The sequence below is a fragment of the Telmatherina bonti genome, assembly GCF_933228915.1.
Source record: "Telmatherina bonti genome assembly, chromosome: 4".
NCBI lineage: Eukaryota > Metazoa > Chordata > Actinopteri > Atheriniformes > Telmatherinidae > Telmatherina > Telmatherina bonti.
In genome coordinates this window covers 1077501-1097418 of record NC_136622.1, presented here as the reverse complement: position 1 = coordinate 1097418, position 19918 = coordinate 1077501, and the positions used below count along the sequence as shown (strand labels likewise).

The following is a 19918-nucleotide window of genomic DNA, read 5'->3' as shown; positions in this document are numbered from 1 at the left end:
CCAGTACAGCTCCGGGTCCTGCCACCTGCAGAAGTTCTCTGATGACTCTGCGGTGGTGGGGTGTATCGGGGATGGACAGGAGATGGAGTACAGGACACTGATTGCAGACTTTGTGAAGTGGTCCCAGGCTAACCATCTGCTCCTGAATGTGGACAAGACAAAGGAGCTGGTCATCGACTTCAGGAGAAAGAGGACACCAGTGGAGCCCATCACCATCCAGGGCTCAGAGGTGGAGATAGTGGACTGCTACAAATATCTCGGAGTCCATGTGAACAGCAGACTAGACTGGAGGGACAACTGTAATGCTGTTTACAAGAAGGGCATGAGCAGACTGTACTTCCTGAGGAAGCTCAGGTCTTTCAATGTGTGCAGTAAACTGCTGGAGATCTTTTACCAGTCTGTGGTCTCCAGCGCCCTGTACTTCGCTGTGGCCTGCTGGGGCAGCAGTACATCCAAAAGGGACATCTCTCGGATTGGCAAACTGATCCGCAAAGCTGGACAGGTGGTTGGCTGTCAACTGGAGACATTTGTGACAGTGAGGGACAGGGGGACTCTGGACAAACTGCTCTCTATTATGGACAATCCTGCTCATCCACTCCACCGGACTGTAGAGGGGCAAAGGAGCTCCTTCTCCAATAGACTTTTACAGCTGCGCTGTCACAGTGAGCGCTACAAGAACACATTCTTACCATTCTCTATACAGATGTACAATAACTCCCCACTTTGTGACAGATAACTAACATTCATTTCAAAGCCTCTGTGTAAACTGGCACTGCTTTTAGTCACATGTTGTATATATTGTAAATTTCTAAATTTCCATATTCTATATTGCCAATTTTACTTGATAGTTTTATTTATCTTTTATCTTTGTAAAAGTGTACATATTCCAGATTGCTTTATGGATAGTACCTATTCTATTTTATTATTATTATTTACTTTTTTTTTCTCTTACCTACTATTGCTGTTTCTATTTCTTACTCTATTGCTGTTCTGAGCTACTGTGACAACAGAATTTCCCTTGTGGATGAATAAAGTCTGTCTAAGTCTAAGTCTAAGTCTAAGTCTAAGTGTTGTGTTGGGGCTTAATGTGTTGTGTTATGGCTAATTGTGTTCTGTTGTAGCTAATTGTGTTGTGTTGTGGCTTAATCTGTTGTGTTGTGGCTTAACGTGTTGTGTTGTGGCTTAATCTGTTGTGTTGTGGCTTAATGTGTTGTGTTATGGCTAATTGTGTTGTGTTGTGGCTTAATCTGTTGTGTTGTGGCTTAACGTGTTGTGTTGTGGCTTAATGTGTTGTGTTGTGGCTTACTGTGTTGTGTTATGGCTAATTGTGTTGTGTTGTGGCTTAATGTGTTGTATCGTAATTTGTTGCGTTGTGGCTAATTTTGTTGGGATGTGGCTTAATGTGTTGTACCTTAATGTGTTGTTGCTTATTGTGTTGTGTTGTGGCTTAATGTGTTGTGGCTAATTGTGTTGTGTTGTGTTTTAATGTGTTGTACCTTGATGTGTTGCGTTGTGGCTAATTGTGTTGTGTTGTGGCTTAATGTGTTGTGGCTAATTGTGTTGTGTTGTGGCTTAATGTGTTGTACCTTAATGTGTTGCGTTGTGGCTAATTGTGTTGTGTTGTGGCTTAATGTGTTGTGTTGTGGCTTATTCTGTTGTGTTGGGGCTTAATGTGTTGTGTTGTGGCTTAATGTGTTGTGTTGTGGCTAATCGTGTTGTGGCTTAATGTGTTGTGGCTAATTGTGTTATGGCCTAATGTGTTGTGTTGTGGCTAATTGTGTTGTGTCGTGGCTCATTGTGTTGTGTTGTGGCTTAATGTGTTGTGTTGTACCTAATTGTGTTGTGTTGTGGCTTCATGTGTTGTGTTGTGACCTCATGTTTTGTGTTGTGGGTTAACGTGTTGTGTTGTGGCTAATTGTGTTGTGTTGTGGCTTATTCTGTTGTGTTGTGGCTTAATGTGTTGTGTCGTGGCTTAATGTGTTGTGTTGTGGCTAATTGTGTTGTGGCTTAATGTGTAGTGGCTTATTGTGTTGCGTTGTGGCTTAATGTGTTGTACCTGAATGTGTTGTGTTGTGGCTAATTGTGTTGTGTTGTGGCTTAATGTGTTGTGGCCAATTGTGTTGTGTTGTGGCTAATTGTGTTGTGGCCTAATGTGCTGTGTTATGGCTAATTGTGGTTTGTCTTAGTGTGTTGTGTTGTGGCTTAATGTGTTGTGTTGTGGCTTATTGTTTTGTGTTGTGAATTAATGTGTTGTGTTGTAGCTAATTGTGTTGTGGTGAGGCTAATTGTGTTAATGCCTAATGTGTGGTGTTGTGGGTCATTGTGTTGCGTTGTGGCTTAATGTGTTGTGGCTTAATGTGTTATCAGCCTAACGTGTTGTTTATGGCTTAGGGTGTCGTGGCTTAATGTGTTGTGTTGTGGCTAATTGTGTTGTGTTGTGGCTTAAAGTGTTGTGTTGTGGCTAATTGTGTTGTGTTGTGGCTAATTGTGTTAATGCCTAATGTGTGGTGTTGTGGGTCATTGTGTTGTGTTGTGGCTAATTGTGTTGTGTTGTGGCTAATTGTGTTAATGCCTAATGTGTTGTGTTGTGGGTCATTGTGTTGTGTTGTGGCTAATTGTGTTGTGTTGTTGTGTTGTAGCTAATTGTGTTGTGTTTTGGCTTAATATGTTGTGTTGTGGCTTATTGTGTTGTGTCGTCGCTTAATGTGTTGTGGCTTAATGTGTTGTGTTGTTGCCTAATGTGTTTTGTTTTGGATAACTGTGTTGTGTTGTGGCTTAATGTGTTTTACCATAATGTGTTGCGTTGTGGCTAATTGTGTTGTATTGTGGGTTAATGTGTTGTGTTGTTGCTTAATGTGTTGTGTTTTGGATAACTGTGTTGTGGCTTAATGTGTTGTACCTTAATGTGTTGCGTTGTGGCTAATTATGTTGTGTTGTGGCTTAATGTGTTGTGTTGTGGCTAATTGTGTTGTGGCTTAATGTGTTGTGTCGTGACCGAATGTGTTGTGTTGTGGCTTAATGTGTTGTGTTGTGGCTTAAAGTGTTGTGGCTTAATGTGTTATCACCCTAATGTGTTGTTTTGTAGCTTAGGGTGTTGTGGGTTAAGGTGTTGTGTTGTGGGTTAATGTTTGTGTTATGGCTAATTGTGTTGTGTTGTATCTCATTGTGTTGTGTTGTACCTTAATGTGTTGTGTTGTGGCTAATTGCGTTGTGTTGTGGTCTAATGTGTTGTGTTGTGGCTCAACGTGTGGTGTCGTGGCTTAATGTGTTGTGTTGTGGCTTAAAGTGTTGTGTTGTGGGTTAATGTGTTGTGTTATGGCTAATTGTGTTGTGTTGTATCTAATTGTGTTGTGTTGTGGTTTAATGTGTTGTGTTGTGGCTTAACGTGTTGTGTTGTTGTGTTGTAGCTAATTGTGTTGTGTTTTGGCTTAATATGTTGTTTTGTGGCTTAATGTGTTGTGTTGTTGTGTTGTAGCTAATTGTGTTGTGTTTTGGCTTAATATGTTGTTTTGTGGCTTAATGTGTTGTGTTGTTGCTTAATGTGTTGTGGCTAATGGTGTTGTATTGTGGGTTGATGTGTTGTGTTGTGGCTTAATGTGTTGTACCGTAATGTGTTGTGTTGTGGCTTAATGTGTTGTACCGTAATGTGTTGCGTTGTGGATAATAGTGTTATGTTGTGGCTTAATGTGTTGTGTTGTGGCTTAACGTGTTGTGTTGTTGCTTCATGTGTTGTGGCTAATTGTGTTGCGTTGTGGCTAATAGTGTTGTGTTGTGACTTAATGTGTTTTGTCGTGGCTTAATGTGTTGTGTTGTTGCTTCATGTGTTATGGCTAATTGTGTTGTGTTGTAGCTAATTGTGTTGTGTGTGGTTTAATGTGTTGTGTTGTGACTTAATGTGTTTTGTTGTGGCTTAATGTGTTGTGGCTTAATGTGTTGTGTTTTGGCTTAATGTGTTGTACCTTAATTTGTTGTGTTGTGGCTAATTGTGTTGTGTTGTCGCTAATTGTGTTGTGGCTTAGTATGTTGTGGCTAATTGTTTTGTGTTTTGGTTTAATGTGTTGTGTTGTAACTTCATGTGTTGTTTTGTGGCTTAATGTGTTGTGGCTTAATGTGTTGTGTTGTGGCTTAATGTGTTGTGGCTAATTCTGTTGTGTGGTGGCTTAATGTGTTGTGCCAAATAGTGTTGTGTTGTGGCTTATAGACCTATATCTAACCTCCCGTTTATGTCCAAAATTTTGGAGAAAATAGTTTCAGCTCAGCTACATGCCCACCTGAGCAGAAATCATTTATGCGAGGAGTTTCAGTCAGGATTTAGAGCTCATCATAGCACTGAGACAGCATTGGTGAAAGTTACTAATGACCTTCTTATGGCCTCAGACAAAGGACTTGTGTCCGTACTTATCTTGCTGTATCTTAGTGCTGCATTTGATACAGTCTATCATAACATTCTGTTACAAAGACTAGAACAGGTGGTTGGAATTGCAGGTACAGCGTTAAGCTGGTTTAAATCATATTTATCTGATAGACTTCAGTTTGTTCATGTAAATGACAAGTCCTCCTCACAAACTACAGTAAGTCATGGAGTTCCTCAAGGTTCTGTACTTGGACCAATACTCTTCACGCTATATATGCTCCCTTTAGGCAAAATTATTAGACAGCATGGAATACACTTTCATTGTTATGCAGATGATACTCAACTATACTTATCCTTTAAACAAGATGAAACAAATCAGCCCAATAGGCTACAAAATTGTCTCATAGACATAAAGACTTGGATGTCTAGAAATTTTCTCCTCTTAAACTCAGATAAGACTGAAGTAATTCTCGTTGGATCTGAAAAACTCAAGAGTTAAATTTTCCGGTTTTGTAATGAACCTGGATGGCATTACTTTGGCTTCCAGTGCTACAGTGAGAAACCTTGGAGTAATATTTGACCCTGACCTGTCCTTTGGCCCACATATTAAGCAGGTTACTAAAACAGCCTTCTTTCATTTACGTAATATAGCCAAAATTAGGGACATTCTGTCTCAGAGTGATGCAGAAAAACTGGTTCACGCTTTTGTTACTTCCAGACTAGATTACTGTAACTCTCTATTACTGGGCTGTCCTAAATATGCCCTGAAAACCCTTCAGCTGATCCAGAATTCTGCAGCCAGAGTTCTGACCAGAACCAGCATGAGAGATCATATTTCTCCAGTTTTAGCCTCTCTTCATTGGCTGCCTGTTGAATCTAGAATAGAATTTAAAATCCTTCTCCTTACATATAAAGCCCTCCACAACCAGGCACCACTATATATCAAAGACCTCATTGTTCCTTATATACCAAGCAGAGTACTTCGTTCGCAGACTGCAGGCTTACTTGTGGTTCCTAGAGTCTCAAAGAGCCGAGCAGGAGGCAGAGCCTTTGGTTATCAGGCCCCTCTCTTATGGAATAAGCTCCCAGTTAGTGTTAGGGAAGCAGACACCCTCCCCACCTTTAAGACTAGGCTGAAGACTTATCTTTTTGATAAGTCCTATAGCTAGGGATGGTTAGCATCCCTTAGTTATGCTGCTATAGGTTTAGACTGCTGAGGGACATTTCCTGATACACTGAGCTTCTTTCTTTTTCTCTTTATCTCTTTCTTTTACCCCCCCCCTCCTGTCTCAGCAGGTCTCCCTGGCCGGGAGTAGCAGTTCCTGTTGTCTGTTGTCTTTCTGTCCTCTTCCCCCCACACAGCAGAGGCAGATGGCTGCCTGTCCTGAGCCGGGTTCTGCCGGAGGTTTCCTTCCTGTTAAAAGGGAGTTTTTTCCTTCCCACTGTCGCCAGTGTGCTTGCTCAGGATGGGAGATTGAGTTGGACTCAACTCAATCTGTTGGTTTCCTTATATAGGCTATTATGAATTGGCCTTCATTTTGTTTTCCCCTCTGTCTGTAAAGCGTCTTGAGATGGTATTGCTGTGATTTGACGCTATATAAATAAAGTTGAATTGAATTGAATTGAATTGAATGTGTTATGTTATGGCTAATTGTGTTGTGTTGTTACTTAATGTCTTGTGGCTAATTGTGTTGTGTTGTGGTTTAATGTGTTGTGTTGTGGCTTATTGTGTTGTGTTGTGGCTCAATGGGTTGTACCGTAATGTGCTGTGTTGTGGCTAATTGTGTTGTGTTGTTTTGGTTCTTAATGTGTTGTGCTAAATTGTGTTGTGTTGTGGCTTAATATGTTGTGTTCTGGCTTAATGTGTTGTGTTGTGACTTCATGTGTTGTGTTGTGACTTCATGTGTTGTGTTGTGGCTTAATGTGTTGTGTTCTGGCTTAATGTTGTGTTGTGGCTCAATGTGTTGTGTTGTGACTTCATATGTTGTGTTGTGGCTCAATGTGTTGTGTTGTGGCTTAATGTGTTGTGTTTTGGCTTAATGTGTTGTGGCTAATTGTGTTGTGTTGTGGCTAATTGTGTTGTGGCTTAGTGTGTTGTGTTGTGGCTTAATGTGTTCTGTTGTGACTTAATGTGTTGTGGCTTAATGTGTTGTGTTATAGATAATTGTGTTGTGTTGCGGCTAATTGTGTTGTGGCTTAATGTGTTGTGTTGTGACTTCATGTGTTGTGTTGTGGCTAATTGTGTTGTGTTGTGGCTTAATGTGTTGTGTTTTATCTAATTGTGTTGTGTTGTGGCTTAATGTGTTGTGTTGTGGCTTAAAGTGTTGTGTTGTGGGTTAATGTGTTGTATTATGGCTAATTGTGTTGTGTTGTATCTAATTGTGTTGCGTTGTACCTTAATGTGTTGTGTTGTGGCTAATTGTGTTATGTTATGGCTAATTGTGTTGTGTTGTGGCTAAATGTGTTGTGTTGTGGCTTAATCTGTTGTTTTGTGTCTAAATGTGTTTTGGCCGAATGTGTTGTGTTGTGGCTTAATGTGTTGTGTTGTGGCTTAATGTGTTATGGCTTAATGTGTTGTGTTGTGGCTTAATGTGTTGTGTTGTGGCTTAATGTGTTGTGTTGGGTCTAAATATGTTTTGGCTATTTGTGTTGTGGCTAATTGTGTTGTGTTGCGGCTACATGTGTTGTGTTGTGGCTTCATGAGTTGCGTTGTGGGTTAATGTGTTGTGTTGCGACTTAATGTGTTGTGTTGTGGCTTAATGTGTTGTTGCTATTTGTGTTGTGGCTAATTGTGTTTTTTGGCTAAATGTGTTGTGTTGTGGCTCAATGTGTTGGGTTGTGTCTAAATGTTTTGTGTCTAAATGTGTTGTGGATATTTCTGTTTTGGCTAATTGTGTTGTTTGGCTAAATGTGTTGTGGCTATTTGTGTTGTGGCTAAATGTGTTCCCTAGAGCCAGCTTCTGCAGCCGGGGATCGGACCGCCAGGGTCCCCGCCCCTTGCTGCCGCTCAGCTCACACTGCACCCGACCCCTACGGCTCCTCCTGCAGATGGTGAGCCCACGTGAGGTGGGGCCCATGTAACCCTTTCGGGCTGAGCCCGACCGGGCCCCATGGGCGAAGGCCCGGCCACCAGACGCTCGCTCTCGTACCCCACCTCCAGGCATGGCTCCAGAGGGGGGTCCCGGTAACCCGCGTCCGGGCAAGGGAACGTTCATGCCCAGGTTGGTCGTCATCGTAGTGGTCGATGAGCCGTGCTTGGTCTGGTCCCTCCCCTAGACACCTGTTTGCCATGGGTGACCCTACCAGGGGCATAAAGCCCCCGACAACATAGCTGCTAGGATCTTCGGGACGCACAAACCCCTCCACCACGATAAGGTGACGGCTCAGGGAGGGAATCAGAATCAGCACCTCCAAATCTGAGACCTTGGTCCTCAGCCGGAATACGGTGGATTGCCCTCTCCGGGTCAGGAGTGAGGTCCTGCCTCAACACACAAACCCCTCCACCACGATAAGGTGACGGCTCAGGGAGGGAATCAGAATCAGCACCTCCAAATCTGAGACCTTGGTCCTCAGCCGGAATACGGTGGATTGCCCTCTCCGGGTCAGGAGTGAGGTCCTGCCTCAAGTGGAGGAGTTTAAATATCTCGGGGTCTTGTTCATGAGTGAGGGAGGGTTGGAGCGTGAGATCGACAGACGGATCGGTGCGGCGTCTGCAGTAATGCGGGCTCTGCGCCGGTCTGTCGTGGTGAAGAAGGAGCTGAGCCAGAAGGCGAAGCTCTCGATTTACCAGTCGATCTACGTTCCTACCCTCACCTATGGTCATGAGCTGTGGGTCGTGACCGAAAGAACGAGATCTCGTATCCAGGCGGCTGAAATGGGTTTCCTCCGCAGGGTGGCCGGGCTCACCCTTCGAGATAGGGTGAGGAGCTCAGTCATCCGGGAGGGGCTCAGAGTAGAGCCGCTGCTCCTCCGCATCGAGAGGAACCAGTTGAGGTGGCTCAAGCATCTGGTCAGGATGCCTCCTGGACCTCCCTGGTGAGGTGTTCCAGGCACGTCCCTCTGGGAGGAGACCCCGGTGAAGACCCAGGACACGCTGGAGGGATTATATCTCTCGGCTGGCCTGGGAACGCCTCGGGATCCCCCCGCAGAGTTGGCAAATGTGGCTGGGGAGAGGGAAGTCTGGGCTTCCCTGCTTAGACTGCTGCCCCCGCGACCCGACCCCGGATAAGCAGCAGAAGATGGATGGATGGATGGATGGCTAAATGTGTTGTGTTGTGGCTTAACGTGTTGTGTTGTGGCTAAATGTGTTGTGACTAAATGTGTTGTGGCTAAATGTGTTGTGTTGTGGCTAAATGTGTTGTGGCTAATTGTCTTGTGTTGTGGCTTTTGTTTTGCTGTGACACTGCAGGGCCACCGTAAGAAACCCTTCTAATTAATGCACAGAAGTGTTCAAGGCTTCTATGGTTTTATGGCCATAACCCACCTGAGTGTGGCCATAAGAGCCGGGATGCCACACAGGAAGGTGAAGCAGATGATGATGAAGATCAAGGAGAGGAAGGCAGGCATGTGTTGGCAGGTGCTTCTACATTTCCCTGACAGAGCGAAGCCCTCCTCACCCCTGGAGGTGTTTCCCACCACACAGCTACAGCCAGAGAACACCTGGAACAGAGAGCTCCATTTTTAGAGTCCTCCTGGATGGGACTAAAGAGAAAAGAACTATCTCACTCTATAAATTAAATAATGGAAATCAAGTCACATCTGTAACGTACAGGACAGACTGGACTTGCATGTTGTTTCCTTCCTGTGAGAAAACAAATTAACTGAGACAGTATGTCCTGCACCTTTTTGCCTGTGGAGGTCTGGGTGCGGTTGATGGAGGTGCAGCCAGCGTGGCAGGGGGAGTAATACATCACACCGTCGACCCCGCAGACCGGGTTGTACAGCTCTGTCACACAGCGACAGGCTGCATTACAGTCCACTACAAGGTCCTGGTCAAGAGATGAGCTGTAAATCAAACAGAGAAAGAGGAGTTTCTCTGCAATCAGAGTAAGTTGACAAACGAAGGAAAATAAAAATGTTCAAGAATTAGTTCTAGATCTACAGGCTCGTAGCATGAGAGATAACTTAGTTATTTCAGGAATCCCTGAGCAGACGGGGTCTTGTTCACGAGTGAACACCTGGAACAGAGAGCTCCATTTTTAGAGTCCTCCTGGTAGGGACTAAAGAGAAAAGAACTATCTCACTGTATATCTTGTTCACGAGTGAACAAGACCCCGTGATATTTAAACTCCTCCACTTGAGGCAGGACCTGACTCCCGACCCGGAGAGGGCAATCCACCCAATTCTGGCTGATGACCATGGTCTCAGATTTGGAGGTACTGATTCTCATCCCAGTCGCTTCACACTCGGCTGCGAATCGCTCAAGTGAGAGCTGGAGATCACAACCAGATGAAGCCAACAGGACCACGTCATCTGCAAAAAGCAGGGACCCAATCCTGAGGCCACCAAGCTGGATCCCCTCAACACCTCGGCTGCACCTAGAAATTCTGTCCATTTTATAGATAATTGGAGACTTTTTGGGGAAAGCCTGGTCTTATTAGGAGAGATGGCATCCATCCCACGTTGGATGGAGCCGCTCTCTTATCGAGCAATATGGACTCTTTTATTAGTCAGCTAAATTGACAACTCAGGGTTGGGACCAGGAGGCAGAATTGTAGTCCTACACACTTTTCTGCAGCTTCCCACCTGCCGCCGCCCACCCAAAACCCCATTCCGACCTTATACAACTCCCCAGCAGTAAGAATTAAACAACACAAAAACACTTCTGGGGTTAATCGTGAAAACCTCATAAAAATTACTCATGAAAGTTACTAATGACCTTCTTATGGCCTCAGACAAAGGACTTGTGTCCGTACTTATCTTGCTGTATCTTAGTGCTGCATTTGATACAGTCGATCATAACATTCTGTTACAGAGACTAGAACAGGTGGTTGGAATTACAGGTACAGCGTTAAGCTGGTTTAAATCATATTTATCTGATAGACTTCAGTTCGTTCATGTAAATGACAAGTCCTCCTCACAAACTTCAGTAAGTCATGGAGTTCCTCAAGGTTCTGTACTTGGACCAGTACTCTTCACGCCCTTTAAGCAAAATTATTAGACAGCATGGATTAAACTTTCATTGTTATGCAGATGACACTCAGATATACTTATCCTTTAAACCAGATTAAACAAATCAGCCTGATAGGCTACAAAATTGTCTCATAGACATAAAGACTTGAATGTCTAGAAATTTTCTCCTCTTGAACTCAGATAAGACTGAAGTAATTCTCTTTGGATCTGAAAAACTCAGAGCTAAATTTTCCAGTTTTGTAATGAAATGAAATGAAATGAAAAATACTTTATTAGTCCCCAAAGGGAAATTCAACATTGTAGTATATAATAATAATAACTAGAGGAGGTCTTGTTCCGGAGGCTGATGGCTGCTGGCAGGAATGATCTTCTGTATCTTTCAGTCTTACATCGGACCTGAAGAAGCCTCTCACTGAACACACTTTGTTGTTTCATCACTGTGTTGTGGAGAGGGTGTGAAGAATCCTCCATCATCTTCATCAGCTTGTGCAGCATTCTTCTTTGGACAATCAGCTCCAGCGGCTCCAGAGTTACTCCAAGCACAGAAGCAGCTTTCTGGATCAGTTTGTTGATTCTCTTCAAGTCTCTGGTTCTGATGCTACTACCCCAGCAGATGCTGCAAAGCTGACTGCACTCTCCACAACAGACTTATAGAAGATATGCAACATCTTGGTGCAGACGGTAAACCATCTCAGCTTCCTTAAGAAGTACAGTCTGCTCTGACCTTTCTTGTAGATGTAGTCAGTGTTGCATTTCCAGTCCAGTTTGTTGTCCAGCTGAACTCCAAGATACTTGTATTCCTCCACCACCTCCACCTCCTCTCCTAGGATGGAAACAGTGCTTTGTTTATTCTTCTTCCTCCTGAAGTCAACAATCATCTCTTTTGTTTTGCTGCTATTTAATATGAGATGATTGTCACCGCACCATTTAACAAACTGACTGACCAGTTCTCTGTACTCTGCTTCTTGTCCATCCCTGATACACCCCACAACTGCAGAGTCATCAGATTATTTCTGCAGATGACAGGACTCAGAGTTGTACTGGAAGTCTGAGGTGTACAGAGTGAAGAGGAATGGCCAGAGTACAGTTCCTTGTGGTGCACCAGTGCTGCTGACCTCCATCTCAGACACACAACCTTTCAGTCTCACAAACTGGGGTCTGTTTGTGAGGTAGTCATAGATCCAGGTGGTTGTGGAGGTATCCACCTGGAATTTATGGAGCTTCTCACATAACAAAGCAGGCTGAATGGTATTAAAAGCACTGAGAAATGAAAGAACATGACCCTCAGAGTGCTGCCTGAATGATCCAGATGAGAGTGTGCTCTCTGGAGCAGGTATACGATGGCATCTTCAACCCCAAGTCCATTACGATATGCAAACTGGAATGGGTCCTGAAAGGTGTTTACTTGCTTGTTGAGGTGAGCCAGTAAGAGTCTCTCCAGGACTTTCATGATGTGAGATGTCAGGGCAACTGGTCTGTAGTCACTTGGTTCAGCTGGTTGTGTTTTTAGGCACTGGAAGAAGGCAGGAGGTTTTCCACAGCACTGGGACTCTATTTAGTCTCAGACTGGTGTTGAAAAGGTGCTGGAGAATCGGACATAGTTGTTCTGAGCAGGTCTTGAGAACTCTGGGACTGACACCATCTGGACCTGCAGCCTTGTTCTGGTTCAGTTTCTCAAGTTGCTTCATAACCTGATTGCAGGAGACAAACAAGGTGGAGGTCTCAGGATGTCCTGATGTGGAGGGAGATGAAGCTGTGTTCTGGTCCATGACTGAGCTGCAGGGTGACAGATTGGAGGCGTGACAGGAAAGCAGTGGGCTTATGGAGGGTGTGTGGTCTGTTGGGCTGGAGGTAGGGGGTGAACTGAACCTGGTGAAGAATATGTTCAGCTCATTAGCTCTGTCCAGACCTCCATCAGGCTGGTCCCCCTTTAACTTGAAGCCGGTGATCTTCTTCATTCCAGACCACACATCCCTCAGGTTATTCTGCTGGAGCTGACTTTCTAACTTCTTCCTGTAGTCCTCCTTGCACTTCTTAGTTTGTGTTGTAAGTTGTTTTTGTGTTGCCCTCAATAACTCCCTGTCTCCATCCCTGAAGGCTTTCTTTTTGATGTTCAGCAGCTTTTTCAGGTCACTGGTGATCCAGGGTTTGTTATTGGGGAAGCACCTCACTGTTCTTGTTGGGACGATGCTGTCCACACAGAAGTTTATGTAATCTGTCACACACTCAGTCATGGCGTTGATGTCGTCTCCATGAGGTTCACAGAGGACGTTCCAGTCTGTAGCCTCAAAGCCTCCTCTAAGAGCATCTTCAGCTTCAGCAGACCATTGATAGTCTTTGTGATGACTGGTTGCTGCTGAACGATGGGCTTGTAGGTGGAGGTGAGAAGAACCAGATTATGGTCAGATCTTCCTAAAGGAGGCAGGGCAGAACAACTGGATCCATTATTCATATTTGCATAAAATAAGTCCAACATCTTATTTTCTCTGGTGGAGCAGCTGACAAACTGCTGGAATGTTGGTAGAGTTGCAGAGAGGGAGACGTTGTTGAAGTCTCCGGAGATCACCATGAATGAGTTTGGATGCTGTGTTTGTAGCCAAGCAACGACGGAGCTGATGACATCACAGGCTGTGTCTGGTGCGGTACCAGGTATTATATAAACCGCTACCAGAATAACACAGGTAAACTCTCTGGGTAAATAATATGGACGGAAGCTCACAGCTAACAGTTCCATGTCCCTTGTGCATATCTTCTCCTTGACAGTACCATGTCCAGGATGACACCAACGCTGGTTAACCAGCACTGCAATTCCACCACCCTTTAGCTTTTCGCTGTGTTGTCTACTGCGGTCTGAATGGACCGTTTTAAAGCCCGGTACAGACACATTACAGTCAGGGATGTGTTCATGCAGCCATGTCTCGGTGAAGCACATAATACTGCACTCTCTGTATTCTTTCTGAGACTGTGTTAGCATCTCCAGCTCGTCCGTTTTGTTAGCTAGCGATCTCACATTACCCATGACGACGGTCGGCAGAAATGGTTTAAATCTCCATCGCTTTCTTCGCTCTCTGAATCCCGCTCTGCATCCTCTTCTCTTTCTTTAAAACTCCATCAGGATTCGATGTGTTGTTTCACTGATAATCCTGATTTGGAAGAGGTTAATCAGTTGATCCTGATTGTAAACAAGTCTTTCGTTGCCATGGAGGCTCATCATAACAAGCCCTGAAAGAGCAAAAATATGCAGAAAAATTTTCCTTGCAGCGCACCCTCTGAACCGGCATGAAATCGTCAGAAAAAAAAAAGAAACAATTTGACTTTGTACTTTTAAAAAAAATCAAGATAGCAAGTCAGAGCTACTACAATCTGCTGCCAACAGATGGCACAATCTAGAATGTAATGAACCTGGATGGCATTACTTTAGCTTCCAGTGCTACAGTGAGAAACCTTGGAGTAATATTTGACCCTGACCTGTCCTTTGGCCCACATATTAAGCAGGTTACTAAAACAGCCTTCTTTCATTTACGTAATATAGCCAAAATTAGGGACATTCTGTCTCAGAGTGATGCAGAAAAACTGGTTCACGCTTTTGTTACTTCCAGACTAGATTACTGTAACTCTCTATTACTGGGCTGTCCTAAATATGCCCTGAAAAGCCTTCAGCTGATCCAGAATTCTGCAGCCAGAGTCCTGACCAGAACCAGCATGAGAGATCATATTTCTCCAGTTTTAGCCTCTCTTCATTGGCTGCCTGTTGAATCTAGAATAGAATTTAAAATCCTTCTCCTTACATATAAAGCTCTCCACAACCAGGCTCCACTATATATCAAAGACCTCATAGTTCCTTATATGCCAACCAGAGTACTCCGTTCGCAGACTGCAGGCTTACTTGTGGTTCCTAGAGTCTCAAAGAGCTGAGCAGGAGGCAGAGCCTTTGGTTATCAGGCCCCTCTCTTATGGAATAAGCTCCCAGTTAGTGTTAGGGAAGCAGACACCTTCCCCACCTTTAAGACTAGGCTGAAGACTTATCTTTTTGATATTCCTATAGCTAAGAATGGTTAGCATCCCTTAGTTATGCTGCTTTAGGTTTAGACCTTAGGCTCCGTCCATCTCTTTATATACAGTCTATGTGACGCCAGCCAATACAAATATGGGCAAAGAGGTGGAGCTGAGAGGGGAGTCGTTAGCGTCATGGCGGATGATTGACATCAAGCGAAGTCCGAGCTAAAAGCTAAGCCTGACCCCGAGATAACAGGAGCTAACCAGCTAATGGAGGTAAGCGTGCTCAAGCTAAGTCACGTTTTTAACCGGCTAAAAACCGCAGTTGTTCTACATTCTTCTTACTTGAAGCCGGAGATTAGTACCTGTCAATCAAACGGACACGCCCCTAAATATGCCGAACTTCGAGATTAAATTACTTTTAAGTAAGGCGAGTAAGAAAAAAATTCACTCCTCCCAAAGTTGTCATGAAGGTAAACCTGACCTATTAAACCTAAAAGGGATTCTTGTACCATTCTGTAAACATGTTTATTTCTGCTGTGAAGTTGGCCTTTTTAACATGGGAGTTGATGGGGATTTGCTATGTTTTGGACCCAGCCCCTGCACGGTGGCGCAGTGGTTAGCACTGTGGCCTCACAGCAAGAAGGTCGCTGGTTTGATCCTTGGCTGGTTTGGTCAGTGGCCTTTCTGTGTGGAGTTTGCATGTTCTCCCCGTGTATGCGTGGGTTCTCTCCGGGTACTCCAGTTTCCTCCCACCATCCAAAGACATGCATGATAGGTTAATTGGTCACTCTAAATTGCCCCTAGGCGTGAGTGTGGTTGTTCGTCTCTCTGTGTGGCCCTGCGATGGACTGGCAAGCTGTCCAGGGTGTACCCTGCCTGTCGCCCAAAGCCAGCTGGGATAGGCTCCAGCTTCCCTGCGACCCTGAATTGGAATAAGCAGTTCGGAAAATGAATGAATGAATGAATGGACCCAGCCCCTAGCGGATGAAGAGGGAACTGCAGTTTTATGCACTTCTGCATGGGCTTCACTTTTAACCGCCGGAGGTTGGTTTAGACTCAGCAGTCCCTCAGCAGTCTTTTTGGTTTAGACTGCTGAGGGACATTTCTTGATACACTGAGCTTCTTTCTCTTTCTCTTTGTCTCTCTTTTATCCCCCCCCCCCCCCCCCACCAATAACAGTGTAGCATCATTAACATGTATGTCTCCTGTCTCAGCAGGTCTCCCTGGCCAGGAGTAGCAGTTCCTGTTGTCTGTTGTCTTTCTGTCCTCTTCCCCCCAAACAGCAGAGGCAGATGGCCGCCTATCCTTGAGTCGGGTTCTGCCGGAGGTTTCGTTCCTGTTAAAAGGGAGTTTTTTCCTTCCCACTGTTGCCAGTGTGCTTGCTCTGGATGGGAGATTGAGTTGGACTCAACTCAATCTGTTGGTTTCCTTATATAGGCTATTATGAATTGGTTTTAATTATGTTTTCCTCTCTGTCTGTAAAGCGTCTTGAGATGGCATTGTCGTGATTTGACGCTATATAAATAAACTTGAATTGAATTGAATAGAATATAAGTTATGAACAGAATCTGTGATAAAGGGCAGCCTTGGCGGAGTCCAACCCTCACCGGAAACAAATCCGACTTTCTGCCGGCAATGCGGACCAAGCTCTGACACCTGTCGTACAGGGACCGGACAGCTTGTTCAAGGGGGTCCGGTACCCCATACTCGCAGAGTATCCCCCACAGGAGCCCCCTGGGGGACACGGTCGAACACCTTCTCCAGGTCCACAAAGCACATGTAGACTGGTTGGGCAAACTCCCATGCCCCCTCCAGGACCCCAAAGAGGGTATAGAGCTGGTCCACTGTTCCACGACCAGGACGAAAACTACACTGCTCCTCCTCAATCTGAGATTCGACTATCCGGCGGACCCTCCTCTCCAGGACCCCTGAATAGACCTTACCAGGGAGGCTGAGGAGTGTGATTCCGGTCCCCCTTCTTAAAAAGGGGGACCACCACCCCAGTCTGCCAGTCCAGAGGCACTGTCCCCGATTTCCACGTGATGCTGCAGAGGTGTGTCAGCCAGGACAGCCCCACAGCATCTAGAGCCTTAAGGAACTCCAGGCGGATCTCATCCACCCCCGGGGCCTGCCAAGGACCTTTTTGACCACCTCAGCGACCTCAGCCCCAGAGATAGGAGAGTCCACCCCTGAGTCCCCCAGCTCTGCTTCCTCATCGGAAGACGTGTTGGTAGGATTGAGGAGGTCTTCAAAGTATTCCCTCCACCGACCCACAACGTCCCGAGTTGAGGTCAGCAGCTCCCCACCTCCACTGTACACAGTGTTGACGGAGCACTGCTTCCCCCCCCCTGAGCCGCCGGATGGTGGACCAGAATTGCCTCGAAAGTCTTTCTCCATGGCCTCGCCGAACTCGTCCCATGCCCGAGTTTTTGTCTTGGCAACAGCCGAAGCCGCATGCCGCTTAGCCTGTCGGTACCCATCAGCTGCCTCCAGAGTCCCACAGGCCAAGAAGGCCCGATAGGACTCCTTCTTCAGCTTGACGGCATCCCTCACTGCTGGTGTCCACCAACGAGTCCTGGGATTACCGCCACGACATGCACCAACGACCTTACAGCCACAGCTCCGGCTGGCCGCCTCAGCAATAGAGGCACGGAACACAGCCCATTCGGACTCAATGTCCCCCGCCTATATTTCATTATATTGTATTGTATGTATTATATTATATGTTAACTAAAAAATAACCTTGTTGAGACCTGGGACCACCTTGCTGCAGATGAAGCTTCTACATGGAGGATGAAGTGATCAGACAAAGCTCATTTTTTTTTCTTATTCCTGCGACTTGGAGATCAAGACAAAGGTCTTGCTTTTCGTACAGGAAGTTGTGCAAATACTATATCATCACCTACCTGTTTGTTCTGTACAGTTTGCCAGGTTTGTCATACAGCTGTTTGTAGTGGTCCACTTGGTGCTGGTCCATCAGACTATACCGGTAAGGTGCAGTGACTCCGGCCATGGGCACATTGGGACAGTGGATGAGGAAGATAAAGATGGCGAGCAGGCTGACCATCACGCACATCATGCAGAAACGAATGATGCCTCGGCAGCGTAAGTCCAACCTCTTAACAATATAGCCACCCAGGAAGGTTCCCCCACCTCCTGCTGGTACCACCATGTATCCTAGAAGGTGGACAAGACCAGTTTGAAGATTACACTAGGTCTAATACTAATAAGGAGGGAATGTCCATGCAACCAGGCAAGCCTGGCTCCAGTTGGAGCATAACTGAATGACTGTTTAGCTTCGCTGCATCCAGGAAAAGTTCTGTCCAAGAAAATTCCTTCTGAACATCTGCAGTTTGTTGTCAGTTTTACATTGTTAATCTTTTACTTCCATGCTTTTCATTTCTCATCAGGCTTTACATCTTTAGGTAGGATGTGGCCTTAAAATGTAAAAATAAAAGAAATCTGAGCTTTAGTTGCCTTAAATGAATGATGGTAAATCACAAACGTCTAATATAATATTTAGACCTACTAAAGGTCTGTGTGTACTAAAACATGTGCAAACTCACTGCAAACACTAAAAAAATACAAACTTATTTACTAACAAAGTCCACTCACTTCTGCATCCAGTTAGTATGTCTGCATCAATAAAAATACAATATGGGGAGTTCACACACTGCTCTGTGTGTTGTGAGGAGAAAATGTAAACATATTTATTTATCACCCACAATGTGATCTATGTAGTCTTCTGTTCTGGTGAGTTTTCCCACGGCTGGCTTGTAGGTGGTCAGTCTATGAAATCCTCAGTAAAAGTAAATGAATGCTGGGAAGCTGGCTTGTACAAAGTTGGCCCAAGTCTTCTGTAAGGAAAACTGCAGCCTTCCAGGAGTTCAGGTAACATTCTTTAATTGTTGTGTGTCAATGTGTGTGTGGTCAAATCTTCCTTTACGCACACTGACGGGAGTAATCAGCTTGGTCCAGCATCAACCAGCTCACATGATTTTCCTCAGTGAAGCTGTCTGAACATGTGCAGTGTGCAACAGTCCTTATGGTGCTGTCTTATGTCTTTATTGTCTCTCTACTTCATGGCCTGTTTGCATCGTTTTACCGCCATTGTTTTACATTATTTTACCTTTTCATAAATTTGCTCCCAGACAGCGTTAAATTGTGTATCAGTCAGATTTCTTTTCGATGAGTCCTCTTTTTCTCTCCAAACTCGCCCTGCTGCAACCCAGGTCATGCATTTAAATAGTCTGCAACACCATCGCCCATTTACGCATCACTCTGGTAAATCACCTACAATCCATGTTTCAGCCCAACATGCTGATTACTGCTCACCCATTCGATTCTTAGCAGATCTTTCTGTCTGTGATATTTCCAGCTTCTCCACCACCCAGAACTGAACTAAGCATCAGAGACAATGAATCATCTTTTTACTTGAAAATGTTGTCTTTGGGAATCCTGAGCGTGGCCCGATGATCCAACCAGCAGCCTCGACCTGCAGCTGTGTACACGATGCAAGCTATCCCTACTTCAGGTACAAACGGGAAGATGACTGGACGCCGCATGAAGCAGAAAGAACGTCAAGATGTGTCATGTCTCCAACGCAATGGAAGAACTACCTGTTCGGGTACTGGGATGGCAAAAACTGCATCTGTTCTATTTTCATTTTCATTTTTTCATTCACACACAAACACACACACACACATGCTCATAAGTTTGGATAAACAGCCTTGAAGACTCCCCAGCTCCAATGTGAGCTGCACACGTGTGAATCCGGTCTCCAATAGAAGCTGGTTAAAGCGTTTCGGGGGAGCCTGGTTCATACAAATCAAAACGAACATGCAACTACATTGAACATTTACAGACAAACATTTACGCAACCCAGACATACCAACAGGACCTAATGACACATTTCAATATGATAATAAAATATAATCAGTAAGTTATAATGGACTGTGTAAATATTCAATTTTCTTAAACCATTAAAGGAGTATTTCATTTTCCAAAGAAATATTCGATCTATGTTTGAATATCTATACCTACGAGTTAGACAGATGAATTTTTAGCAATTTTTCAAGGTGCAGAACTACTTGATTCCTTTTAAGCTCTCATTGAGCTCATTCCAGAAATTATCTACATCTATGTTTTGGAATTAAATACATTATATAAACCATTTATTCACTTTATGTAATTCTGTATTTAGTGTTTTTTTTGTAGTTCAGATACATCTGTGTGTGAGAAAAACAAATTGGCCTGCCTGTCTGCCTCAGCAAAATTAATCTTATGAAGTATTTCTGAGGAGTTAACTAAATCATTCATATAGATAATAAAAAGGGATGGCCCTAGAACTGATCCCTGACGGACCCCATTTTTGACATCCTTATTTTGAGATATACACTACTCACAAAAAGTTAGGGATATTTGGCTTTTAGG

At 44.6% G+C, this 19918-nt stretch overlaps 1 protein-coding gene across 1 annotated transcript in view; it reads right to left on the bottom strand.

Moving 5' to 3' along the window:
* slco4a1 (solute carrier organic anion transporter family, member 4A1) overlaps nucleotides 1–19918 on the bottom strand; it is a gene marked incomplete at both ends in the record, with an annotated part of 91775 nt that overhangs the window by 28708 nt on the left and 43149 nt on the right. The window contains 3 exons of the mRNA XM_079239467.1: nucleotides 8838–9013; nucleotides 9196–9358; nucleotides 17392–17662. Coding sequence (XP_079095593.1) covers nucleotides 8838–9013; nucleotides 9196–9358; nucleotides 17392–17662 — 610 coding nt within the window. The remainder of the gene's footprint in view (nucleotides 1–8837; nucleotides 9014–9195; nucleotides 9359–17391; nucleotides 17663–19918) is intronic.